Source organism: Bubalus bubalis, chromosome 17 (genome assembly GCF_019923935.1).
Source record: "Bubalus bubalis isolate 160015118507 breed Murrah chromosome 17, NDDB_SH_1, whole genome shotgun sequence".
NCBI lineage: Eukaryota > Metazoa > Chordata > Mammalia > Artiodactyla > Bovidae > Bubalus > Bubalus bubalis.
In genome coordinates, this window is record NC_059173.1 from 53,858,189 (window position 1) to 53,884,172 (window position 25,984).

Genomic DNA, 25,984 nt, shown 5'->3' on the forward strand with positions numbered 1-25,984 from the left:
TGAAACAGTTTTAGATTCAAATACTACAGGGATATTTCAGTTACCAAGTCCACTGAAAACAAACCCACTGAATTTGTCCATCGCTATCTCAGAGGACTGAACAGACCTCTGAACAGACACCAAGCAAGCAAGAAAAAGAATCCAGACCCAGAACACACAGCCTGACATCCTAATTTGTACCTCAGTCATAATACTAAGTACCAGTAACAGCAGTATCTTTCACAGAATGTAGAAAAACAGACTTTTTTCCTCCATTTTCCCATCTTATCTCTGTCCAAGTATTTGACCATTGTTGTGACAGTATTATTATATTTTAATTTAGATAATTCCCAATAGTCAGTCTTTACCGAATGGTGAGAATAAAAGCCAGGCCCTGAAAGTCCATGTATTTCAGGTACTGCTGCTTTCTACTTCTATCTCTTATTCTTTAATGTTATCAATAACAACGACAACAAAAAAAAAAACCAAATACACTAACATTGCAAAATTCTTCAAGTATAAAATTTCAAAACCGAGTTTCTCTTCTAATTTACAAATTATCTAAATTAAATTCTTAAGTATAAATAATACGTACTTAAAATACAATGGATTCCCATGAATTAGAATAATCAAAAGACAAAGGTAACAACAAGAAGAGATACAAAATTCTAAAGTATGAATATAATTTAGGTATTTAGATACAGTATTTACCTATATACTCTAAAATCCAAAACAATGGATTTTATCAGAGATTTAAATCTATTTCTCAACTAATACTATTGTTTTCTTTCTTTTTTCCCTCCTAGTTCATTCCAATATATAGAAGTTCCAACAACTCAGGCAACTCAGGCCCAGCACTACCTCCCTCAATGCTCTAGAACCTAATTATACGAGGACACATGACAGAGATACACAGTCTCATGCACTATACATTTCTACTCTCAAATACCTGTTTTTCCCATTAAATTCATTAGTTCATGCATTGATTTTATGAACAAAAAAGAAATGTAATACATTGGATGGCTAACCTCTTGATTTTCTACTCCATTGCTGGGAAGCTCCAAAATAGAACCTCCACTGTCAACCACTGCTGATGTCATTGTTTACTCCCTGAGGAAGCTTCAAACGCTACCAATCAATGTAATTAAAGGTTCATGGATGATTGTCAGTGTCATAGGTTTGCATTATCATGTTTTAAAAGTCAATAGAGATGGAGTAGAGTTGATATCCAGAAATCCAGTCTTCTTAAGATGATTAACCAGAGAGCCTAAGAAGAAGAATTTGAAAAACTATTAAAAAAAATACAAGAATATAAAGCAGCACAAACTATTTTGCAATAAAATTTTTTAACATTTTTATAAACTGAGAAAAAAAGAGCTAGGCTTATACAGCTGTGTCAAAAGAGGGCAGTTATGAGCATTCCTCTTAGAGCAGTCAAGTTGACAATCTGCAGTTCTTACCAAGCTATTGCACATTGGTGATCTTATGATGTTTATATTCTAAGAAATAAAATGTTACAACTTTCTCCCCTTATGAAGATGTACTATTATTCCTGAAATATTTTGGTAAGAATTTCTGAAATTAAAAAAAAAATTTATGCACTAAAAACATAAAATGTGCTGGACCAAGACAACTTCTAAAATTATTCACCTATTTAACAAATTAAAAGATGTATTGGTTTGTAAATATTTCAGTCTTCCTTGGCTTATTTGGTTTGTTTATGTATATGAATTTATGTTTGTGTTGTTTATATATGTATATAAATAACTAATTAGAATTATCTTTTGCTTACAGTAGCAGGCTCATTTTGTGTTCACATTTTGTATACTCTACAAGATCTGTAAAACAGATTAATTTGAGTTACTTATACTTTCAAATACAATAGTTTGAAAATAAAGTAGTGAAATGACTTGGAATGCCTTTAATATTACTTTCTCATTCTTTCTTCAATAACTTTTTTGTTATTGATTCAAAATGCAATATAGCAAATGGTTTCAAGTAAATATAATTCAAGTTTTTTTTCCCTAGTGGAGATGAACGGCAATATGTACATCATCTTGATTTATGTATTAGATTATTTCTTAAAAAGTTATGTTTTACTTTTGTGTACATTAAATATTTCACAAAGAAATCACAGGGCTTTTTAATAGAATTTTTCACACAAAAATTTAAGAGTACAGAAAAACTAAGCATATTTAAAGAGAAAATAATCATTTCTAATTAATCATTCCATTAATAACATGTTCTATATTAAATATGAAAATAAAATAATAAAGAATTTCCATAAACTTCTATAACAAATAGAAAATTCCTGAAAAAAGGCAAAATTTCACCTCACTACCTAAGACCTATTCAGTATTATTAGTCTTCTTCTTGATCTTATCAACAGAAAATGGGATAGGAAATATTTGTATCTTAAGAATAAAAACTAAGAAAAATCCTCAATCCCATCACACTGAATCTCACTATTATCACATAAGGTAACAATTATTTTCAATTTCTGTTTTCTAATCATACAGATAATAAAAGCAGAAATAAATTTTACTTACAATTTTAATGTTAAGTAGTCTAAGCATCCTTCACTAGTTTCACAATTTGGCAAGAGTTAGAATATAAAACAGCAGTTCCCTGGAACTACTAGTGGGGGGAAAAAAACAGTATTAATATAACTCTATTAAAAATATTTTACTCAAAATAGATGTGATTCAGACAATATGTACTTATACTACAACAAATCATCTCCAAGCCTGATGGCACACATTTTATAATGAACATAATAAATTACTTCTAAGCTACTGAAGAATCAAAAGTTTTTTATCAGACTTAAAGTTTTAAGTCATCACTAAATGACAATTATTGAATAACAACAGATTCCCACATACATAGCCTATACCCCACATTATGGGCTATATTTCAATCAGCCAATAGGATTTTAACCCATGGCTGCAAGTATAACTCCAGAACTCCAGGAGTATTAAATCAAGTTTAAAAAGACTAATTTCAATTAAAAAAACAATTAATTTAAACTTAAACAAATTTTTAAATTAAAAAAAAAGACTAACTCAGAAAACTACTACTGAACAACATTAATATATTATTGCCTGTTAAACTTTCCTGCCATTCACTTTTTTGCTCACTCTTCAAAAGTTAGCATTCACACAAAATTCAAACACTCCAAGCCTCCTCAAATAGCCCTTCTGCTTTCTAAAGCTGATCTACTGACCGATGCACTGGATCTTAGGCCTTGTTCCATCAATTATTCCTTCTTTTTCCTTATTTTTCTCTTTCTTAACACTGGGTTCTTTTCCTCAACATCCAAATATTTATAAGACTCTCTCTTTTTTTTTTTTTTTTTAAATTTCTTGGCCATGCTACACAACATGTGGGATCCTAGTTCCCTGACCAGGAATCTAACCCACGCCCCTGTAGTAAAAGCATGGAGTCTTAACGACTGGACCGCCAGGAAATTCAAGACCCTTTCATTGTAAACATGACTCCTCCACGACCCTGCATAGCCCTCTAGTTCCTTCCTTTCTCAGATACAGTTCTACTTAAAAAAAAAAAAAAAAAATCATTTAAACTGTGCCTCCACTTTCTGATTTCTCAGGTGTTCCTTCTACAGAAGTTTAGTATCCATCACCACCAAGTGAAATTTTATTAAATTCTGGTTATCAAATCCAAAGGATACATTTCTGTCTTCATAGGATTTAATGTCTCTGAAACATGTGACACTGTTGTTCATTCCCTCCTTGAAACTATCTTGAATTTATCTTCTCCCTCTCCAGATACTCTTTTTCAATTTCCTGTTGCAGGCCCACCCCTAGTCTTCAAGGAGCTTTAAGAGTACAAATGTAAGCCCATATACCATATGCCTAAATATTTTAAAGCTATAAACCAAACTAATAAGCTAGTAAATTTTATTCTATCCCACTATCTTGACATATATACTTTTATAAAAACTTAAAAGGCTGAGTTCTGATTTGGCATTCTCAGACTCAACATCAACTGGGGGGGGGAGGGGATGGGGAATGGGAAGACCATACTCCCCACCACCATGCAGCCTGCCTTTTCCTCATCCCATCTCTGGTTCCACTCCATACTACAAGGAGCCTCATATATATACATGTGGACATACCAGCAACATGTCTAACCTCTGCCTACATGCCTGCCAACAGCTGCCACTTGGCCATCCCTTAGGCCAGGGATACATACATGTGGTACAGTCTAAGAGGAGAGAATCAGGGAAGAGACCTGTGAAGGACCCACGTGGACAGGGAATTTGAGGATACAAATACTCTTAGCTTGATCTAGATACGGGTTCCAGATGGACTAGTCCCTCAAAATCTTCATCCTATCAGGAGCGGTATAGCTGGAAAAAGGCCAGATGAGGACCTCTAAAGCACAAGGCCCAGACTAGGATTCCCGCCTGGATAACTCTAAGGAGAGAGTAACTCTCTAGTCAGTCCTGGCAGGTATTTCCAGGACGCCATCCCTCCCTAGTCCTCTTCAGATCTTCACACTCTCTCTTAACTATCCTAGACACTGCCCTGGCTTCACTCAAATCTCTCTTCCAGTCTAAACCATTTTATGGGTGCCAGTTTGTCTACTAGATATTTTCTTGCCTATACTTCCCTGCAAACTTAAACAGCAAGCATCTATTCCAGGATATCCCAAGGACTACATTAATTAATTCAACCAATCAATAAATATTAATTGAGCGCCTTTTATGTACTAGCAGTTTTCAGTTAGAGTTACAGTGGTGAATAAAGCAAAAGTCCTGGGCTTCCCTCGTAGCTGAGTGGTAAAGAATTCACCTGTCAATGCAGGAGACAAGGGTTCAATTCCTGATCCAGGAAGATCCCACAAGCCACAGAGCTAAGTCTGCGCACCGCAACTACTGAAGCTGTGCCCTAGAGCCCTGGGAGCCGCAACTACTGAGTTCACATGCTGCAACTACTGCAGCCCCCTAGAGCCTGCGCTTTGCAACAAGGGAGCCACCACAATGAGAGACCCACACACAACCAAGGGAGTAGCCCCCACTCGCTGCAACCAGAGAAAAGCCTGTGCAGCAACGAAGACCCAACACAATAAAAAATAAATATATTTTTCTTAAAGCACAAGTCCTTATTCGTATGCATCTTAAATTCCAGTGTGGAGAGAAGAAAATAAGCAAAATATGTATTACACATGTGCAGATGGTGATAAAGGCTAAGGAGACAAATGAGCCAAAGGGAGAGAATATTCAGCAAGGAAGAGGGTTGCAATTTCAAATTGGGTGATCAAGGAAGAATTCACTGAAAAAGTGACACATGAGTGAAAACTCAGGAAGTAGGAATGAGCTGTGCTAATGACTGGCAGAAGTCAGGGCAGCTCCCCAGTGAAAGGAAAGGGAAAATTCAAGATCTTAAAAAGGGAATAAGCCTGAGTAGTTCAAATATCAACAACAGAGCTGGAGTGAAGTGAGTAAAAGGAAGACAGAAGATGATGACAGAGAGGAAAGAGAAAGGGATGGTGGGAAAACGGAAACCCTCTCTGAGGACTTTGACTTTTATCCAAGGAGAAGGAGGATTTTATGCAGAGAGACGCGCTGATTATTAAAAGGATCACTCACCAGATACTGGACTGAGAGCAGGCAGGAGAACAAGGCGGAAGCAGACATCAGTGCAGAAGCCACTATCACAATCAGGTGGGAAGCGACAGTGGTGAGGGCTGAGTGGTAGTGAGTCAACAGCGAGCTTTCAGAAATTTTTGTAGATAAAAGAAGCAAAATTGGATAGCAAACTGGATATGGGGTGTGAATGAAAGAGAAGAGTCAAGAATGACTCCAGAGAAATCAATCAGAGCACTTGGATTAGCCATTAAGTGCGATGAATAAAAATGTGAGAGAAACCCAATATGTCCCAAACTAAATTTTTTCTCTGCTACCTCCCCCACAGTATGACCTCTCCTACTGTGCTTAGCTCTGAAAACCACACCATCACCTACACAAGTTGCCTAATAAACAGATGCGAAAGGCATCTGTGGCTTCTTTTTCCATCATTATCATCTTCTTTCACTCTTGACTCTTCTCTATAATCTCATATGATCCGCCCTAGCTGAGGTTCTTATCATCTTTTTGAAGTTGTAAGAGCCTCAGAATTTGCCTCTTGGCCTCTAATCTCCCCTCCTTTCCAGTCCATCTAACCACACCAGCAGGGTAAACCAAGACTGAATAATGTCAAGCCCCTCTCAAAATTCTTAAACAGTTCATCATCACCTACACGATGAAATTTCAATCTTTGCAAGCATACTGATTTAGTAAGAACAAGTAAGGGGTCTAGGTCTCTTTTTCAGAAGTTATGAAATGTTCATTCTGATACACTCCGGGTATGGAAGTCACAAATCTAATCCATGCTCCCTTGTCCAGCCTCCTCTTCCCTTTTTACTCCCTCCATTGTGGTTGTTTAATACCACAGTTGTTTACAGCTCTCTATTTCTTCTCTCTTGACATCCTTCCTCTGTTTGCCCATTTGGCCAATTCCTAGCTGTCTTAACAGGTCTCAGCTTTAAAGTACCTGCATCACCAAAGGGATCAATATTCTCTGTAATTCTCTCCCCCCAATCCACATTATATACCTTCCTCACAAAAACATCAGGAAAATAACAGTTTCCAGCGGATCATCCACTTACCACCTCCGATGAACCATATCAAGCCCAACACTTAACGCCCTTCTTCAGAGCTCCTTAAAATCTTGCTTCTCTACCATCTTAATATTATCTTCTTACTACTTTCTCAAAGCACCAAGTTTAAACACCTGTGTATCCAGGTTTTAAAAATCTGTGATTTATACCAACTAAACCAGGGGTTTCATACAGCAGATACACTGTAAAGATGTGGTGAATACAAGGATAAACAAACATGTCCCAATAAGACAAATATCTTCACTGTTCACTACACAGACCAAGCTCATTCCCGTCCCTATCCTTTTGCTGGTTCCCTTCTCTCACCAGGAATGCCCTCTTCTTTGGTTATTCAAATTCTACCTGTCCCCCAAGGACAACGTTTCCCCTATAATAACATCACCTCTTTCTTCTCTCTACCATACTAGTTCTTTCAGTAACATTTATTAAGCACTAAACTATATACCAAATACAGCACTATGCCAGGAACACAAAAATAGAAAACTAGGACTCACCCTTCAAACAGCTTAGAATATGGTAAGGAGAAACACTTGAAGCAATTACATTAATGTAAATGTAAGGAAACTACAAAGTACAGTGGAAATATTTAAAAAAGGAACACCCAATCAGCCCTGGGAGGGGTGGGAAGATTCAAGAGAGAATTCATTAGAGAGTCTCCATTTGGCTTGGAACTAGAAGAAAGGGTGGAAGTTGGCATAACAATAAGAGAAACATCTTTGAATAATGAATACTAACTGAACTCTCCAGATTAAAAAAAACTCTGAGAAATGATAGCAAACTTAAGTATCACTCAGAAAAAATTCACCTCAGACTATAATTGAGTTGCTTAGAATACAGATCACATTCTCCCCCCAAAACAGTTTATGTGTATTATTTTATTTATATAAAGTACAAAAACAATGAAAATTCAATCTAAGATATTGGAAATAGGATACTATATCACAAAAGACTACTAAAAGAGAAAATTTTTTTATCAACAACCTCAGATATGAATCTGCCTGAAATGCGGGAGACCTGGGTTCGATCCCTAGGTTGGGAAGATACCCTGGAGAAGGGAAAGACTACCCACTCCAGTATTCTGGCCTGGAGAATTCCATGGACTGTATAGTCAATGGGGTCACAAAGAGTCGACACGAGTAAGTGACTTACACTTTCACTTTTTCAGATATGCAGATGATACCACTCTAATGGCAGAAAGCAAAGAGGAACTAAAGAGCTTCTTGATGAGGGTGAAAGAGGAGAATGAAAAAGCTGGCTTAAAACTCAACATTCAAAAAACTAAGATCATGGCATCTGGTCCTATTACTTCATGGCAAATAGATGGGGAAAATATGGAAACAGTGACAGACTATTTTTCTTGGCTCCAAATCACTGCGGACAGTAACTGCTTTCATGAAACTAAAAGCTTAGTCCTTGGAAGAAAAGCTGGCATTATCTAGAGAGTATATTAAAAAGGGTCCACATAGTCAAAGCTGTGGTTTTTCCAGTAGTCATGTATGGATGTAAGAGTTGGACCATATAAAGAAGGCTAAGCATCAAAGAATTGATGCTTTCAAACTGTGGTGCTGATGAAGACTCTTGAAAGTCCCCTGGACAGTAAGGAGATCAAACCAGTCAATCCTAAAGGAAATCAACCCTGAATATTCACTGGAAGGACTGATACTGAAGCTGAAGCTCCAATAATTTGGCTACCAGATGCAAAAAGCTGACTCACTGGAAAAGACTCTGATGCTGGGAAAAACTGAAGGCAAGAGGAGAAGGGGGCGACAGAGGATGAGATGGTTGAATGGCATCACCAAATGGATGGACATGAGTTTGAGCAAACTTCAAGAGATAGTGAAGGACAGGGAAGCCCGGCATGCTGCAGTCCATGGGGTCGCAAAGAGTCGGACACAACTTAATGAATGAACAACAACAAAATAGAGAATTAAGGACCAAAAAAATAAAAGAGAAATATGAAAAACACACAATTCACAAAACCAGATATAAAAGCAGCCTTTAAACATAAGATATTCAAATTCACTCACAGAAAAACGCAAATTTTTTAAAAATTGAAATACCATTTCTCTCATCTATCAGATTGGTAAAAATTAAAAAGTATAACAATAATCTGTTGGTAAAACTGTACATTTATACACTGTAAATGTATGGGAATGCAAATTGGCACACTTTGGGAGGGAAATTTGGTAATATCTAACAAAACTACATATGTACTTACCTTTTGAAAAAGTTTTATTGAGATATAACTCACATATCATGGGCTTTCTGATGGCTCAGAGGGTAAAGAATCTGCCTGCAATGCAGGAGACTCAGGTTCAATCCCTGGGTCAGGAAGATCTCCTGGAAAAGGGAATGGCTATCCACTCCAGTATTCTTGCCTGGAGAATTCTATGGACAGAGGAGCCTGGTGGGCTACAGTCCAAGGGGTTGCAAAGAGTAAGACATGACTGAGTGACTAACACTAACACCTACATATCATACAGTTCACCAACTTACAGCATATAGCTCAAAAGTTTATAGTACATTAACGAAGTGGTGCAATCATTACCACAATCTAATTTTAGAAAATCTTTAGCACTCTCTCTCAAAAAAAACCTCACGTCCATTAGCAGTCCCTCCCCATCCTTCCCCAACCCCTAGTCCTTGGCAAGACTAACCTAATTTTCTCTCTAGAGATTTGCTTTTTCTGGCCACTTCATATAAATAGGATTTTAAATATGTGAACTTCTGTGACTGACTTTTTCACTTACTATGCTTTCAGTATTCATCTATTTGTAACATGTATTAGTATTTCAATTCTTTTATTGCTGAATAAGATTCCATTGCACAGATATATCACATTTTCTCTAGCCATTCATCAATTGGTACAAAATTGTTTCTACTTTTTAACTATTATAAAATAATGCTGCTATAAAAATTCCTGTACAAGTTTTTTTGTAGACATGTTTTCTTTTCTCTTGGTATATACTCAGGAGTGGAACTGCTGGAACACATAGTAACTTTATGCTTAACATTTTGAGAAAATGCCAAATGACATCATTTCATTCTCATCAGTACATATGAAGGTTCTAATTTCTCCACATCCCCATCAACACATGTTGCAGGTAATCTGTTATGTAGTAATAATTAATACATCATCTTGGTAGATACAATAAAGATCACTTGATAAAATTTTATAATTAAAAGAAAAAAGCTGCCAAGATGCAATGGCAAAATATTTAAAACTTTCCCCAATACTGGGAACAGAACAAACATACCTACAATTGCCACTTCAATTCAAAACCATACTAGCAATCCTGACCAGAAGGGTTTGATAAGGAAAAATTAAAAGGCGTAAGAAATGGAAAGGAGGAAATGAAGCTATCATTGTTTATAAATGATAAAACTCTCTACATACTGTAGAAAATCCAAAAGAACCTTTGGATATTAGAAGAAGAGGGTTTGCAATTTGTGTGGATACAAATCAATATATAAAAATTAAGTGTCTTTTCTATATACCAGCAACAAACAGCAAGTGTAATTTTTAAAAAGGATGTAATTTACAATAACTACAAAAATATAAGATACTTAAGACTTAGGAATTCACTGGCAGTTATGGAATTTCAGCAGTTAGGAATCAGCGCTTTCACTGCCACATCCTGGGTTCAATCTCTGGTCCAGGAACTAAAATCCCACCAGCTGCACAAAGATATCTAAGACTCAACCTAACAAAGACCTCTATGGAGAAAATAAATAAATCTAGTGAAAGAGATTAAAGAAGTCTTGGGAATTCCCTGGCAGTCTTGGATAGGTAAGCTCAATATCTTAAAGATATCAATGCTCAACAAATTCATCTAACAAATTCAATATGTGAAAGTCACTCCATCATGTCTGACTCTTTGCGACCCCATGGACTATACAGTCCATGGAATTCTCCAGGCCAGAATACTGGAGTGGGTAGCTGTTCCCTTCTCCAGTGGATGTTTCCAACCCAGAGGTCAAACCCAGGTCTCCTGAATTACAGGCAGATTCTTTACCATCTGAGCCACCAGGAAAGCCCAAGAATCCTGGAGTGGGTAGTCTATTCCTTCCAGCGGATCTTCCAAACCCACAAATCGAACCAGAATCTTCTGCATTGCAGGCGGATTCTTTACCAGCTGAGCTACCAGGGAAGCCCAACAAATTCAATATATTTCCAGTCAAAAATCCCAAGAGGGTTTCACAAAAAACTTGCAAAGATAGTTAAGAGGGGGAAAGTGTACACAAGAGAAACTGGCAAAAGTGAACAAAGCCCCTGGAAAAGAACTGTCCTACCTAGTCTAGTCTAGTAATCAGACAGTAAGCAGTGGTGTAGACATAACCAAATATAACAATGTAACAGAATACAGAGGTCAGAAAAAGACACATGCATATTGGAAACAATGTACAAAGAGGCAGTGTTAAAATCAATGGGGAAAAAAAAAAAAGACTATTAAATGATGCTGGGACAGGTGATTATCCATACAAGACAAAAATTAAATTACCACCTCTCACCACTCACAAAATAAATTACAGGTATACTAAAGACCTAAATACATAAATTTTTTCAAATTAGAAGGAAACAGAGAATATCTTCATGAATTCACAATTAAGGAAAAATTACTAAATACATGGAAAGCAAGAAATAAAGAATTACTAAACATGACTACACAAAATTTTTTTTTTTAATTCTTAACAGAATCCAAAAACAAAACTGAAAGACAAGAGACTAGGTAAAGTAATTCCCCTCCCTCCAAAAAGGGGGGAAAAGGAGAACTCCTACTAATAAGAAATATACACAACCAAAATCTATTAAAGACTTTAAAATATATTAAGGCACACACAGATAAATGTGATGTAAATTCTTGTCAAGGTTCTAATTCTCAGGCATTCCCTGGCAGTCCCAGTGGTTAGAATTTGGGATTCACTCAGTTCAGTTCAGTCGCTCAGTCGTGTCCGACTCTTTGCGACCCCGTGAATCGCAGCACGCCAGGCCTCCCTGTCCATCACCAACTCCCAGAGTTCGCTCAGACTCACGTCCATCGAGTCAGTGATGCCATCCAGCCATCTCATCCTCTGTCGTCCCCTTCTCCTCCCGCCCCCAATCCCTCCCAGCATCAGAGTCCTTTCCAATGAGTCAACTCTTCGCATGAGGTAGCCAAAGTACTGGAGTTTCAGCTTTAGCATCATTCCTTCCAAAGAAATCCTATGGCTGATCTTGTTCAGAATGGACTGGTTGGATCTCCTTGCAGTCCAAGGGACTCTCTAGAGTCTTCTCCAACACCACAGTTCAAAAGCATCAATTCTTCAGCACTCAGCCTTCTTCACAGTCCAACTCTCACATCCGTACGTGACCACAGGAAAAACCATAGCCTTGACTAGACAAACCTTTGTTGGCAAAGTTACGTCTCTGCTTTTCAATATGCTATCTAGGTTGGTCATAACTTTCCTTCCAAGAAGTAAGTGTCTTTTAATTTCATGGCTGCGATCACCATCTGCAGTGATTTTGGAGCCCAAAAAAAGAAAGTCTGACACTGTTTCCACTGTTTCCCCATCTATTTCCCATGAAGTGATGTGATCGGATGCCATGATCTTCCTTTTCTGAATGTTGAGCTTTAAGCCAGCTATTTCACTCTCCTCTTTCACTCTCATCAAGAGGCTTTTGAGTTCCTCTTCACTTTCTGCCATAAGGGTGGTGTCATCTGCATATCTGAGGTTATTGATATTTCTCACGGCAATCTTGATTCTAGCTTGTTTTGCTTCCAGTCCAGCGTTTCTCATTATGTACTCTGTATAGAAGTTAAATAAGCAGGGTGACAATATATAGCCTTCACGTACTCCTTTGCCTATTTGGAACCAGTCTGTTGTTCCATGTCCAGTTCTAACTGTTGCTTCCTGACCTGCATACAAATTTCTCAAGAGGCAGATCAGGTGGTCTGCTATTCCCATCTCTTTCAGAATTTTCCACAGTTTATTGTGATCCACACAGTCAAAGGCTCTGGTATAGTCAATAAAGCAGAAATAGATGTTTTTCTGGAACTCTCTTGCCTTTTCAATGATCCAGCGGATGTTGGCAATTTGATCTCTGGTTCCTCTGCCTTTTCTAAAACCAGCTTGAACATCAGGAAGTTCATGGTTCACGTATTGCTGAGGCCTGGCTTGGAGAATTTTGAGCATCACTTTCCTAGCATGTGAGATGAGTGCAATTGTGCAGTAGTTTGAGCATTCTTTGGCATTGCCTTTCTTTGTGATTGGAATGAAAATTGACCTTTTCCAGTCCTGTGGCCACTGCTGAGTTTTCCAAATGTGCTGGCATATTGCGTGCAGCACTGTCACAGCATCATCTTTCAGGATTTGGAACAGCTCCACTGGAATTCCATCACCTCCACTAGCTTTGTTCACTACTGGGGCTCAAATTCAATTTCTGGTCAGGGAACTAAGATCCCTCCTGCAAGGTTCGATCTCTGGGTTGGGAACATTCCTTGGAGAAGGGAACAGCTACCCACACCAGTGTGACCAAAAAGAAAAAAAAAAAGTTCTAGTTCTCATCTGAATGATGGACTCATGTGTGATCACAATAAACAACAATGACTGGGTAAATCATTGTGTCATGAATCACGGATGATTTATCTAATTGTGGACAAACTGATAAAGCACAAGCTGGAATCAAGATTGCAGGAGAAATATCAATAATCTCAGATATGCAGATGACACCACTGAAGAGCCTCTTGATGAAAGTGAAAGAGGAGAATGAAAAAGCTGGCTTAAAACTCAGCATTCAAAAAACTAAGATCATGGCATCTGGTCCCATTACTTCATGGCAAATAGATGGGGAAACAATGGAAACGGTGACAGACTTTATTTTCTTGGGCTCCAAAATCACTGCAGATGGTGACTGCAGCTGTGAAATTAAGACGCTTGCTCCTTGGATGAAAAGCTATGACCAACCTAGACAGCTCATTAAAAAGCAGAGACATTACTTTGCCAACAAAGGTCCATCTAAGCTGTAGTTTTTCCAGTAGTCATGTATGGATGTGAGAGCTGGACTATAAAGAAAGCTGAGCACTGAAGAATTGATGGTTTGGACCGCGGTGTTGGAAAAGACTCTTGAGAGTCCCTTGGACTGCAAGGAGATCAAAGCAGTCAATCATAAAGGAAATCAGTCCTGAATATTCATTAGAAGGACTGATGCTGAAGCTAAAGCTCCAACATTTGGAGGATGAGATGGTTGGATGCCATCACTGACTCAATGGACTTGAGTTTGAGTAAGTAAGTTCCAGGAGTTGGTGATGGACAGGGAGGCCTGGCGTGCTGCAGTCCATGGGGTTGCAAAGAGTCGGACACGACTGAGCAAACGAACTGAATCTTGTACAACTGAGGTTGGTCAAAGGAGAAGTTTAAAACTGATTTTATTAGTTTCACATCTACAGTGTAGGAGGAGAAGGGAGTGAGAAAGGATAAGATGGTTGGATGGCATCAGTGACTCAATGGATATGAGTTTGAGCAAACTCCAGGAGATGGTGAAGGACAGGGAAGGCTGGCATGCTGCACTTCATGGGGGCACAGAGTCAGACACGACTGAGTGAATAATAATGACAACATCTAAAATGTGAAGTCCATTCACGTGAATTGATTCCTTTTAAATATATTAAGTGGAGAAGGCAATGGCACCCCACTCCAGTACTCTTGCCTGGAAAATCCCATGGACGGGGGGGCCTGGTGGGCTGCAGTCCATGGGGTCGCTAAGGGTCGGACACGACTGAGCGACTTCACTTTCACTTTTCACTTTCATGCATTGGAGAGGGAAATGGCAACCCACTCCAGGGTTCTTGCCTGGAGAATCCCAGGGACGGGGGAGCCTGGTGGGCTGCCGTCTATGGGGTCGCACAGAGTTGGACACGACTGAAGTGACTTAGCAGCAGTAGCAGCAGCAGCAAATATATTGGGTAAACTAAATAACATTAATACTAAACCATTGACAAACTTGTTTCCAATTTTCCAACAGGCTGTGTCACTTTTTCCTGATTTAGTTGCTTCTTAATGCAATCCCTAATTTGTAACAAAGTTGTAGCAGCAGAGTGTCACGGTTATCTTACTTGCTAGTGCAGCAACTATATCTAAACAGCCTAACAGGTCAGTAAGAGGAAGGGCAATTTCATTTAAAGAAAAGGTCCTATAGGAACAGAAAACAGATCAGTGGGAAGGAGTTGATCTTAAAGGGCACAAGGAACTTTTGGGGGTGATAGCACTGTTCACATCTTGACTGTGGTGGTGACTGCATAATTATACAAATTGAATTTGTCAAAATGATGGAAATATAAGGATAAATTTCACTACTTGTAATTGAATGTCAGTAAACTAGACTTTAAAAGGAGAGGACAATGCTACAAATTTGAATTTAACCCATTAAAGAGACATTCTTATACAGTATTATCATCATAATAAGAAAAACTACAGCTTGATAATCTAAACTTATATACAGTTTAACTCACAACTAGTTCCCCCCAAAAAAACCCTTAACTGTTCTTAGCCATTTTATTGGTAAAATTAATCCTTTTAAATTTGGAACTCAATTCCTAAAATAGTTTTGATTCATATTTCATTGTTCTATTTTAATTATCTACCAAGTCTGATGGGAATTATATATGTAGTTTATAATGCTAATATATGACAGGCTCAATAGTATCAATATCTATTTTTTTATTTCTTTGTTATGAAATCATGCATTTTATGCATTGTCTTCTCATTCTTCTAATAACTATATGAAATAGGAGTACTTATCCCCATATTAATGACGACTAGTTTAACAGAATTCTTTATGTTTAAGAGCATGTGCAACTTAAGAGCCTGTTGGCCACTGTATTCCCAGAATACAGTAGGTACTCAATAAGAATTTGTAGACTGTTGGCCTCACCTCTATGTGACCTTGGACAGTCATTTATCTCTTTAAATTTCAATATTCTCATCCATAAAAAGATGGTGAAACAATCCTAGGAAGTCAGTGTGTTCAGTTCTTTTAAGCCTTTATATAAAGTACCTGGCACACTATGAATACTGAATGAATGTGACCTTATTATTATCTCTTTGACAGCATTAATCAGAGTTGTATCATACTGCCAAAGCTTCATATTAAGAATAAAGCAGTATCAGAATAGATGATTATACCTAAAACCTAACTGCTCCTCATGCCAAACTGAGATGTTCAGTGTTATTTGTTAAAACAAAAATCAGTACAACATTTTAAAGGGATAAAAAGTAAACTAATGAATATTTTAAGGAAAGAAGAATCTCCTTCTGAAAATGGAACTAAGTGTAAGAAGTATATAGTTTACAAATATTTGGGCCCATAAGTCAGGGTTGGAAATTATCTGGGCAGCAAGAGGTCATTGTCATGGGACTTACTTTAGGGCAAGGTGAGTCATCTAGATATTATAAATTGGATGCCAGAAATTGACAAGACAAAAGAAACTGAATTAAATTACTAAAAGAGATCTTAGAGCTCATTTTATAGAAGAAGAAATAGATCGAAGAGGCTAACTGGAAAATCAAGTATGATAACTTGCCAAGCATAAAAACAATTCTGCATTTCAGGAGTCCTGTACCAGGGATAACAATATCTTAAAATCCATGTTTACTCATGGCCCTCAGTTTTGACACACAGAAAAAGACACAGAACCACACACAGATAAGAAGTGAACTTAGATAATCTGTGACATCATCCAAGTTCTGTTTAAGGTATTTTGATGCTTTGCTTGCCAGGCATGTTTCAGTTGGTTTCTTCATCAACCAAAGAACTACAATGGCCAGGTTTCTGGGCGTAATGTAACAAATGTTGGTTTGTTCAATTTATTTTAGGATGGTGAAAATCTAGGAGGGAATTATCATCTAAAAATACTCCAAATAATCAAACATTAGAGTTATTTAAAGAACTGATGAGCAAAGAAACAGCAAGACAAAATCAAACTGACTTGGCTGCCCACAGTTACCACTGGAGCTAAAATTGATACTGCTGCCTAGCTATACTCCTTTAATATTCTTTCCTCCTAATCTCTATTACCATTTCACATATGCTTAAATTCCAGGACAGTAATAAGGAAATAAGCATAATAAGGGAGGAATTGATCACATTAAACACATCTTAGAATCCAACCTATCTTGAGGATGCAGATAAGCAACAAAGGTCTGATTTTTTTTTTCCTGCTGCACCAAGAGGTATGCATGGAACCTGAGTCCCCAGCAGTAGAAGGGTGGAGCCTTAAGTACTGGACTGCTAGGGAAGTCCCCAAAGGTTTGATCATTAATCAGTAACCCTAAACTTAAATGAACATTCATTTCCATTCTTACCCCACAAACTATCTGTAAGAAATACTATAATGGTGGAAATAAATGTTCAGCCACATATATTCTATGAATAAGGACATTTCCAAATCAAGCAAGAACCAGATAAAAGAATATGTACTTGGATGTTTGGTTAGGGAAAAAGTAACAATCAAAAGTCATTGGCTTGGGACTTCCCTGGTGGTCCAGTGGCCAAGACTCCATGCTCCCAAACCAGGGGGCTAGGGTTGGATCCCTGGTCAGGGAACAAGATCCCACACACCACAACGAAGATCGAAGATCCCGCCCGTGTGCTGCAACTAAGACCTGGCACAGCAAAATTTAAGAAAAAAAGGTCACTGGCTTATCCCATGACCACTGGGCAGATGTTTAAAAAATCTTAAGCCTGGTCACTCTAGCTCTTGCACATCCAAAAGGAGATACTTAAAAGACTTGTTTCTACTGGATTAAGGTAGTCAAGCAACTGCTTTATGGGAAGCTGAAGCTAGCGGTGATCTGAATGTATGGCAGATTCCCAGTCATGAAGAAACCTCAAATCTACTTAGGCTCTATTCAGCAAAGCAAACTGGGAAAATTTTTCTTTTTGAAGGAGAGACCCTAGTACAGATCCCCTAGTAAAGCCTCTGCCAACTTCTTCCCTTTTGTAATTTAAAAGGAAGCAAAGAACTGCTCTTTACAACAACCTTTTTAATATTCTGATTCAACAGGATATGAATTCATTAGTGTGAATTTATCCTAAAGGAAAGTCAATGACCAGCCTAGCTTAAGAGTATTTTTTCTTCTTCCAAACAACCAAGGGATAATAGTGGTTAACATTTATAGAGCACTTACTCCATGCCAGCATTATTCTAAACTTGCTATATGTATTCATCCAGTAAATCTACACAATCCTGCAAAACAAGTATAATTCCCCATTTTACATCTGGGGAACCTGAAGCACCAGGAGTTTGTTTTTTTTTTAAAGGAACTTATTCAAGGTCAAACAACAAACAAATGGAGAGTCAGAATTTCAACCTAAGCAGTCTGGATCCAGAGTCTATGCTCTTTAAGTTTTTCTGCCTCATGATTATACAACTGTTTTTAACATTAAATCTGTGAAAGAATCACATAGAACCTCTCCCACCCCACCCTGCGAGATTTCTCTACCTACTTACTTATTGGCTCATAACAAAGGCTAATCAGAAAGGTTCAAATATGGTAAATGGGAATTATATATATCACATCTATATAAGCATACATGTTTCTCCCTTTCCCCCCCAAAAAAGGGGGAGTGGGGCGAGGAGGGAATTAATTATTTAACTCACAAATTCTCTCATATTAAGTCCTGCAGGCCTTAGGGAGAAACCGACAGCATAAGTTCTTTCTCCTTTGCTCTCTCTAGGGTTGAGCTTTTTTTCTTTTAGAAAGAAGTGTTGGCCTGCAACTCTGTATTAGTAACAAACAAAGCTTCTCAGGCATAGGCTTTCGATCTTAATTAAGATTTGACCATATGTATTATACCTGGAACCAAAATATAAACTTTCTCATAATATTAAATAAAAAGGGCCCTGCAGAAGTAGTTAGGGAGAAAAGTGCACCCAGTCTTTCACTCTGAGGCCTGAACTACTTATGAACAAATGCGTGCTTATTTTAACTTGACTAAATATCGTCTTCTCCATTGCACCTGGAACTCTAATTTCTAGGCAAGAATCTTTGCCACTGCTACAACTGTACTACAAATTCAAAGTTTTACAGATATTGATTTTTTTTGTTGTATTTTTCAGTAAATTTCAAGGAAGAAATAGGGAAGAAGCTACTTTCCCTTCTATCCTTTATAAAGCTAAAATCATTTATAAAAAACCCTTCAGAAATTTACTTACACTCAGAAGTTGCTAAAAAGAATAAAACCATATCAGTTCAGTTCAGTTGCCCAGTTGTGTCCAACTCTTTGCAACCCATGCCAGGCTTCCCTGTCCATCACCAACTCCCGGAACTGGCTAAAACTCAAGTCCATAGAGTCAGTGATGACATCTAACCATCTCATCCTCTGTCATCCCCTTCTCCTCCTGCCTTCAATCTTTCCCAGCACCAGGGTCTTTTCTAATGAGTCGGCTCTTTGCATCAGTTGGCTTCAGGCTTCAGCCTGTAAATTAACTCCTGAGTTAAAAATGTAAGTCACTGAAATATTTTTCCACTGTTTTCCCACAACACTTGGAAAAAAATCTAAACTCTAACATGGTCTTTATAAAGATAACCCAGTGGAAGCCCACCCCACCTCTCTGATCTCATTCATCCCGTAATTTCTCTTTCACTGGCTTGCTGAGCTCCAGCCACACTGGCCCTGCTCCTATAACACTCCAAGCTTATCCTGCACCTCCTATTCTCTAGGCTACAAAGCTCTTCCAGATCATGAACAGACTGAATCCTCCTCACCCATCATGCAGATCTCACTTCAAATACCACCTCTTCAGAGAGACATTTTCTTCATGGCTCCCCTCCCACCAAAATTATATCACATTTCCATGTAGCTGCCTCATCATTCTCTATTTGAGATCACATTACCCTATTTTGGGCTTCCCTTGTGGCTCAGTTGGTAAAGAATTCGCCCACAATGCAGGAGACCTGGGTTCCATCCCTGGGTTAGGAAGATCCCCTGGAGAAGGGAAAGGTTACCCACTCCAGTATTCTGCCCTGGAGAATTCCACAGACCGCATAGTCCATGGGGTAGCAAAGAGACGGACACAACTGAGCGACTCTCACTTTACCCTATTTTATTTATTCATTATATTTATCGTTCTCTAAAATTATCTTGTTAATATGTTTAACCTATGTCTCCTCTAACAGACTATAAAGTTCCATGAAAACAAGTGCTACATTTATCTTATTTACTATAATCTCTCAAGGAACTAAAATGAATAAATACTCTACTACTAAATGTGCAGGCTCATATACAGATTTTTATATTTTATAACCATTCTAACACATTATATTGCTCTCTTTGGCTTCTTCTGCTCTTTTCTACCCATTAGCACCTACTGTGAGAGAATTAAGCAGCAAGAAATACAAATAAACATGTAGACTTTATATTATAAGCAGTTCAGAGAATGAACTAAGGTTTCAGAATTAATAGCATGTCTTTCAAATTGTACACTGATCCTACTTATCAGTAAATAGTATTGTAAGCAAATTGCTAATTATGTTTAAAAAGAAACTATCAGATGAAATTTAGCATTTATGAGTAATATACTTTTATGTATATCATGAAATACAGATTAAAATATTGAATATCATTTAGAAATAAAACAACCTTCATTTTAGTATTTAACATAGCTGTGATATCATCTTCTACCTAAAATTTAATTTCATCTCCAAACAAAAAAACCATGTTTAAAAAAATTAAAGGAAAGTATGACAACTATAACTCATAAAATAGGCAATCTCAATAAACATACAGATATTATTTTTAAAAAAAAAGAATAAATGGAAATCCTAGAGTTAAAAAGTATTAACAATTCTAGAGTAGAAAAATATTAAGAACCAAAATTTGAGGAAATTCCCTGGATATCCAGTAGTTAGAACACAAAGCTTTCACTGCCAAGGGCTCTGGTGGGGGAACTAAGATCCCAAAAGCCACTGGGTGCAGGGGGAAAAAAGAGAAAGAACCAAAATTTTAAATTCACTAGCAGAGTTCAAAAGTGGATTGGAGATGACAGAAGAAACAGCCAATGCACTTGAAGCTATTACAATGCGTGTGAAAGTCGCTCAGTGGTGACCGACTCTTTGCGACCCCATGGACTGTAGACTACTAGGCCCCTTTGTCAATAGGGATTCTCCAGGCAAGATACTGGAGTGGGTTGCCATGCCCTCCTCCAGGGGATATTCCAAACCCAGGGATCAAACCCCCATCTCCCACCTTCTAGGTGGATTCTTTACCATCTGAGTCACCAGGGAAGCCCACCAATTATGAAGAAGAGAAAATAAAAAAATTTTAAATGAACAGATCCTCAGAGATTTAAGAATACCATGAAGCATACCAACATACACATAATGAGAGTCCTAGAAAAAAAGGAGAGAGAAGAAAGAATAGAAAAAATATGTGAAGAAATTATAGTTAAAACTTACCAAATGGTTTAAAAATGTTAACCACCACATTTAACTTTACTGAATCCAAAAGAGGATTACACAAAGAGATCCACACCCAGACATATCACTGTAAAACTGTTGACTAAGGACAGAAAATTTTGAAAGCACAAAAAGAAAAACTACTCATCAGAAACAATGGAGGCCAGAAAGCAGAAGATGACATACTCAAGATGCTAAAAGAAAAAAAAAAATGCAGCAAAGAATTCTATATCCAGCAAAAGTACTCTTCAAAAATAAAGGCAAAATAAAAACAAGCCCAAGAAACAAAGACTGAGATAATTCATTAGTAACAAACTTTCCTTACAAGAAATCCAAAAGGAAGCCCATGAAATTGAAAGGAAATAATCAGCCCATAAATCAATACATAAAAAGAAATAAAGAACACATAAACAGTAAATATGTGATAAATATTTTAAAAACTTTGTTTTCTTCTCTTAACTATTTTTAAAAACATACAATTACATTAAAATATTGTAAAATTGAAAAAAATAAATAAAATATTGTAAAATTGTATTGTTGGGCTTCTAAAACATAAAAATTTAATATGTATGACAATATACAGGACAGGAAAAAAAAATAAAACAGTTTTTGTATTTTACTATAATTAAATCAGTCAATTCTGAAGCAAACTGATAAATTAAGATACACACTGTAATCTCTAAAGCAACCTAAGAAAATAACTTTAAAAAATCCAGTTAAAAAACTAACAAAGGAATTTAAATGATAGCCTGTAAGATAACTATTAAATCCAGAATAGGCAGTAGAGGCCAAAGAAAGAAATAAAAAAGAAATGAGACACATGGAAAATAGCAGAACTGCATAAATCTGACTCTCATTGATAACATTAAATGTGAGCAGATTATGAATTCTCCAATCAAAAGGCAGAAGTGGTCACATTAATTTTTTAAAATAAGCATTTTAACTATATGTTGTCTGTAAGATACACTTTAGATTCAAAACAAAAGTAAAAAGACAGGAAAAGATATGCAACGCAAACAGTAAACATAAGAGAGCTGGAATAGCCACACACTAACACCAGATAAAATACTACTATAAAATGTATGTATGTGTATTATTATATCCATATATCATATCTAACACCAGTCCCAAAAATATGAAGCAAAAATTAACAGAACTGAAAGGAAAAACAGACACTTCAATAATAATAGATTTTAATATCTCACTCTCAATAATTAATAGAAAAGCTAGACAGAAAATCGGAGAAGGCAATGGCACCCCACTCCAGTACTCTTCCCTGGAAAATCCCATGGGCGGAGGAGCCTGGTAGGCTGCAGTCCATGGGGTCGCTAAGAGCACGACTGAGCAGCTTCATTTTCACTTTTCACTTTCATGCATTGGAGAAGGAAATGGCAACTCACTCCAGTGTTCTTGCCTGGAGAATCCCAGGGATGGGGGAGCCTGGTGGGCTGCCATCTATGGGGTTGCAAAGGGTCGGACACGACTGAAGCGACATAGCAGCAGACAGAAAATCACAACAAAAAACCAACTTGACCTGATACCTACAAAACATTCCACCCAACAGTAGCAGAATACCTTTCTAGTGCACACAGAACATTATTCAGAATAGATTACCTACTAGGTCATAAAGATGTTTCAATAAATGTAAAATGAGAAAAAATACAAAGTATGTTCTCTTACTACAGGCAAATTAAACTAGAAATGAACAATAATGAAATTTAGGGAATCCCCAAATAACTGAAAATTAAATAATACATTTCTAAATAACCATGGGTCAAAGAAGATATCACAAAGGAAATGAGAAAGTATGAATTAAAATTTTTAAAAGCAGAGCATATAAAAACATATGGTCACTAAGAGTATTTGGAAGGAAATGTATAGTTTTGTATGCCTGTATCAGAAAATAAGATCTCAGATCAATAACCTAAGCTTCTACCTTAAGAAACTAGAAAAAGAAAAGTAAATTAAATATTACACAAACAGAAGGGATGAAATTATAAAGATTAAAATGGAAATCAGTGAAGTAGAAAACAGAAAAACTTTTTTTTTGAAAACGAAACTGACAAATCTTTTCCTAAAATGACTAAGTAAAAAAGAAAGAAGAAACATGCTACCAAAATTAGAAATGAAACAAAGACATCACTCCTATGCTTGCAAAATTAAAAGCATACATAAGACTATTACAAAGTACATGCCCAAAATATTAAATAGCTTAGATGAAATAGACACATCCCTAGAAACACAATTACCAAAACTAGTAACACAAAACTTAGCAAAAAAATCTGAATAGGTCCAGTGAAGAAACTGAATTAGTAGTTTAAGAATTTTCCAAAAAGGAAAATCTAGGCCCAGAATATTTCATTGATGAATTCTATGAATATATTTAAGGAGGTAATACCACCAATCCTTCACAAACTCATAGGAAACAGAAGAGGGAACAATTCTCAATTTATTCTGGGATTAAAATGTATAATTATATTACAAAACCCAAAGAGATCACAAGAAAACTTCAGACCAGTATCTTCCGTAAGTATAGACACAAAAACGTTCAATAAACATTAGCAAAGTAAATCCAGGAGCATATAATAAGAATTATATACCATGATCAAGTGGGATTTACCCCAGGAATACAAGGCTGGTTTAACTGTTAAAAATCAGTTAATATAAAACTCTATATTAATGGAATAAAGGACAGAAACCACATGATCATCTCAGACATTAAAGTGACCAACCGTTCTGTTTTGTCTGGGACTAAGAGTTTCCCAAGAAGCAGGAGTTCCAGTACTAAAACCAGGATCAGCTTGAGCAACTGCACCAGTTTGTCATGTTAAGAGATGCAGAAAACACATTTGCTAAACTTCAGTAAAATTTGATAAAAAAAAAAAAAAAAAAAACTCTGAATAAAATAGAATTAGAAAGGAACCCTCTATCAAATAGAGAAATCTGTTATACAACATTTTGTCACAGTTAGCAACAGTATACTGTATTCTTAAAAAATAAAGAAAGGATTCCCTGGTGGCTCAGTGTTCAAGAATCCACCTGCCAGTGCAGAAGACACCCTGATCGGGAAACACCAGATCCCTGGTCCAGGAAGATCCCACATGCTGCAGATCAACTAAGTTCATGGGCCACAACTATTGAGTCTGTGCTCTAGAGCCAAGGAACCAAAACTACTGAAGCCCATGCTTCCTACAGCTTGTGCCTCGGCAACAACAGAGGCCACAGAAGAGGGAAGTCCGAGCACTGTAACAAGAGTAGGCCCCACTCGCTTCAACTGGAGAAAAGTCCAAGCAAGAACAAAAATCCAGCATAGCCAAAAATAAATAAAATTTTTTTTAAATCAAGAGGGTAGATCTCATGTTAAGTGTTCTTACCACAATTTTTTTTAATTTAAGTAAAAGATTTGTACACTGAAGATTTTAAAACATCACTTAGAAAAATTAAAGATCAGTAAATAAAAAGAAAGTTTCATGTTCCTGTATTTAAAAATTGAATATTATAAGGCAGCAATTCATCCCAACCTGATCTACAGATTCAATGCATTCCCCATCAAAATTCCAAAACATTTTTTTGCAGACAATGACAAACCAATTTTTCAAATTTTACATGTAACCCAGAATAGCCACAATTTTAAAAAATAACAAAATTTAAGGATTTACACCACTTGGTTTCATAAATTACCATAAAGCACAGCAATAGAGACAGAGTGGTACTAGCACAAGGACAGATGTACAGATAAACAGAGTTGCAAGTCCAGAATTAAATCTTTACATTTACAAGCAATGGAGAAATGACAATCTTTTCAATGAATGGTGTTAAGACAACCCATTATGTGTGGGCTAAGTCACTTCAGTCATGTCCACCTCTTTGTGACCCTTATGGACCACAGCCCGCCAGATTCCTCTGGTCCATAGGATTCTCCAGGCAAGAATATTGTTATGGGTTGCCATTTCCTCCTCCAGGGGATCTTCCCATATACAACAGGTGAATTTAGACCCTTATTTCATACCATACTCAAAAATTAACTCAAAATAGATCATAAATCTAAGAGCAAAATCTATAAAATATCTAAAAGGAAAAAAAAAAGAAATCCTTACTCTCTTGGATGAGGTAGAATTCTTAAAACAACAAAAGCATGATCTACAAAAGAAAAATTGGGAAATTAAAACTTTGGTGCTTCAAAAGACTCCAATTAAAAAAAAGAGAGAGAGAGAAAAGCCACAGACTAGGAGAAAATATTTGTTAATCATGTATCTAAGAAAGGACTTGCATCCAGAATGTTATTAAAAACTCTTTCAAGTCAATAATAATACAACAATGGGCAAAAGACGTGAAGGGCTTTTTCCACCTAAATGGATATATGAATACCATATGAAAAAATGCTTAACACCTTGCATCTTTAGGAAAAATGCTATTTAAAATCACAAAGAGTTAAACATTTCATAGTACAATGGCTATAACAAAAAGGACAATAACAAGTGTTGGCAAAGGTGTGAAAAAATTTTAACTCTTGTACACTGCTGATAGGAATATAAAATGTAAGGCTACTTTCAAAAACAGTTTGGCAGTTTCTCAAAAAGTTAGATGACCCAGAAATTCTATTCCTAGGCATCTATCCAAGAGAATGAAACCATATGTCCACACTAAAGACTTAAACTTTCAAGCTTCATTATTTGTAACAGTCAAAAACTGGAAACAATCCAAATGCCCATCAACTGGTCAACAGATAAAACAAAATATGGTATATCCATACATCAAAATACTATTCAGCAATAAAAAGAAACAAAATATTGATGCATGCTACAATATGGATGAATCCTCAAAACATGTTAAGAAGCCAGAAGAAAAAGACTACATATTCTATGTTTCCATTTATATGAAATATTCA

General features: G+C 36.7%; 1 protein-coding gene across 8 annotated transcripts in view; it reads right to left on the bottom strand.

The window, feature by feature from the left end:
* ELF2 (E74 like ETS transcription factor 2) overlaps positions 1 to 25,984 on the bottom strand; it is a 99,203-nt gene that overhangs the window by 70,386 nt on the left and 2,833 nt on the right. For 5 of the 8 annotated variants that reach the window (XM_006079270.4, XM_006079269.4, XM_006079272.4 and 2 more), the window contains exons 2-3: positions 2,529 to 2,616; positions 1,008 to 1,246 (exon numbers count right to left, since the gene is read on the bottom strand). The exons of the other annotated variants lie outside the window; for them this stretch is intronic. In XM_006079270.4, coding sequence (XP_006079332.1) covers positions 1,008 to 1,079 — 72 coding nt within the window. In that variant the 5' untranslated portion in view covers positions 1,080 to 1,246; positions 2,529 to 2,616. The remainder of the gene's footprint in view (positions 1 to 1,007; positions 1,247 to 2,528; positions 2,617 to 25,984) is intronic. 8 annotated transcript variants of the gene reach the window in all.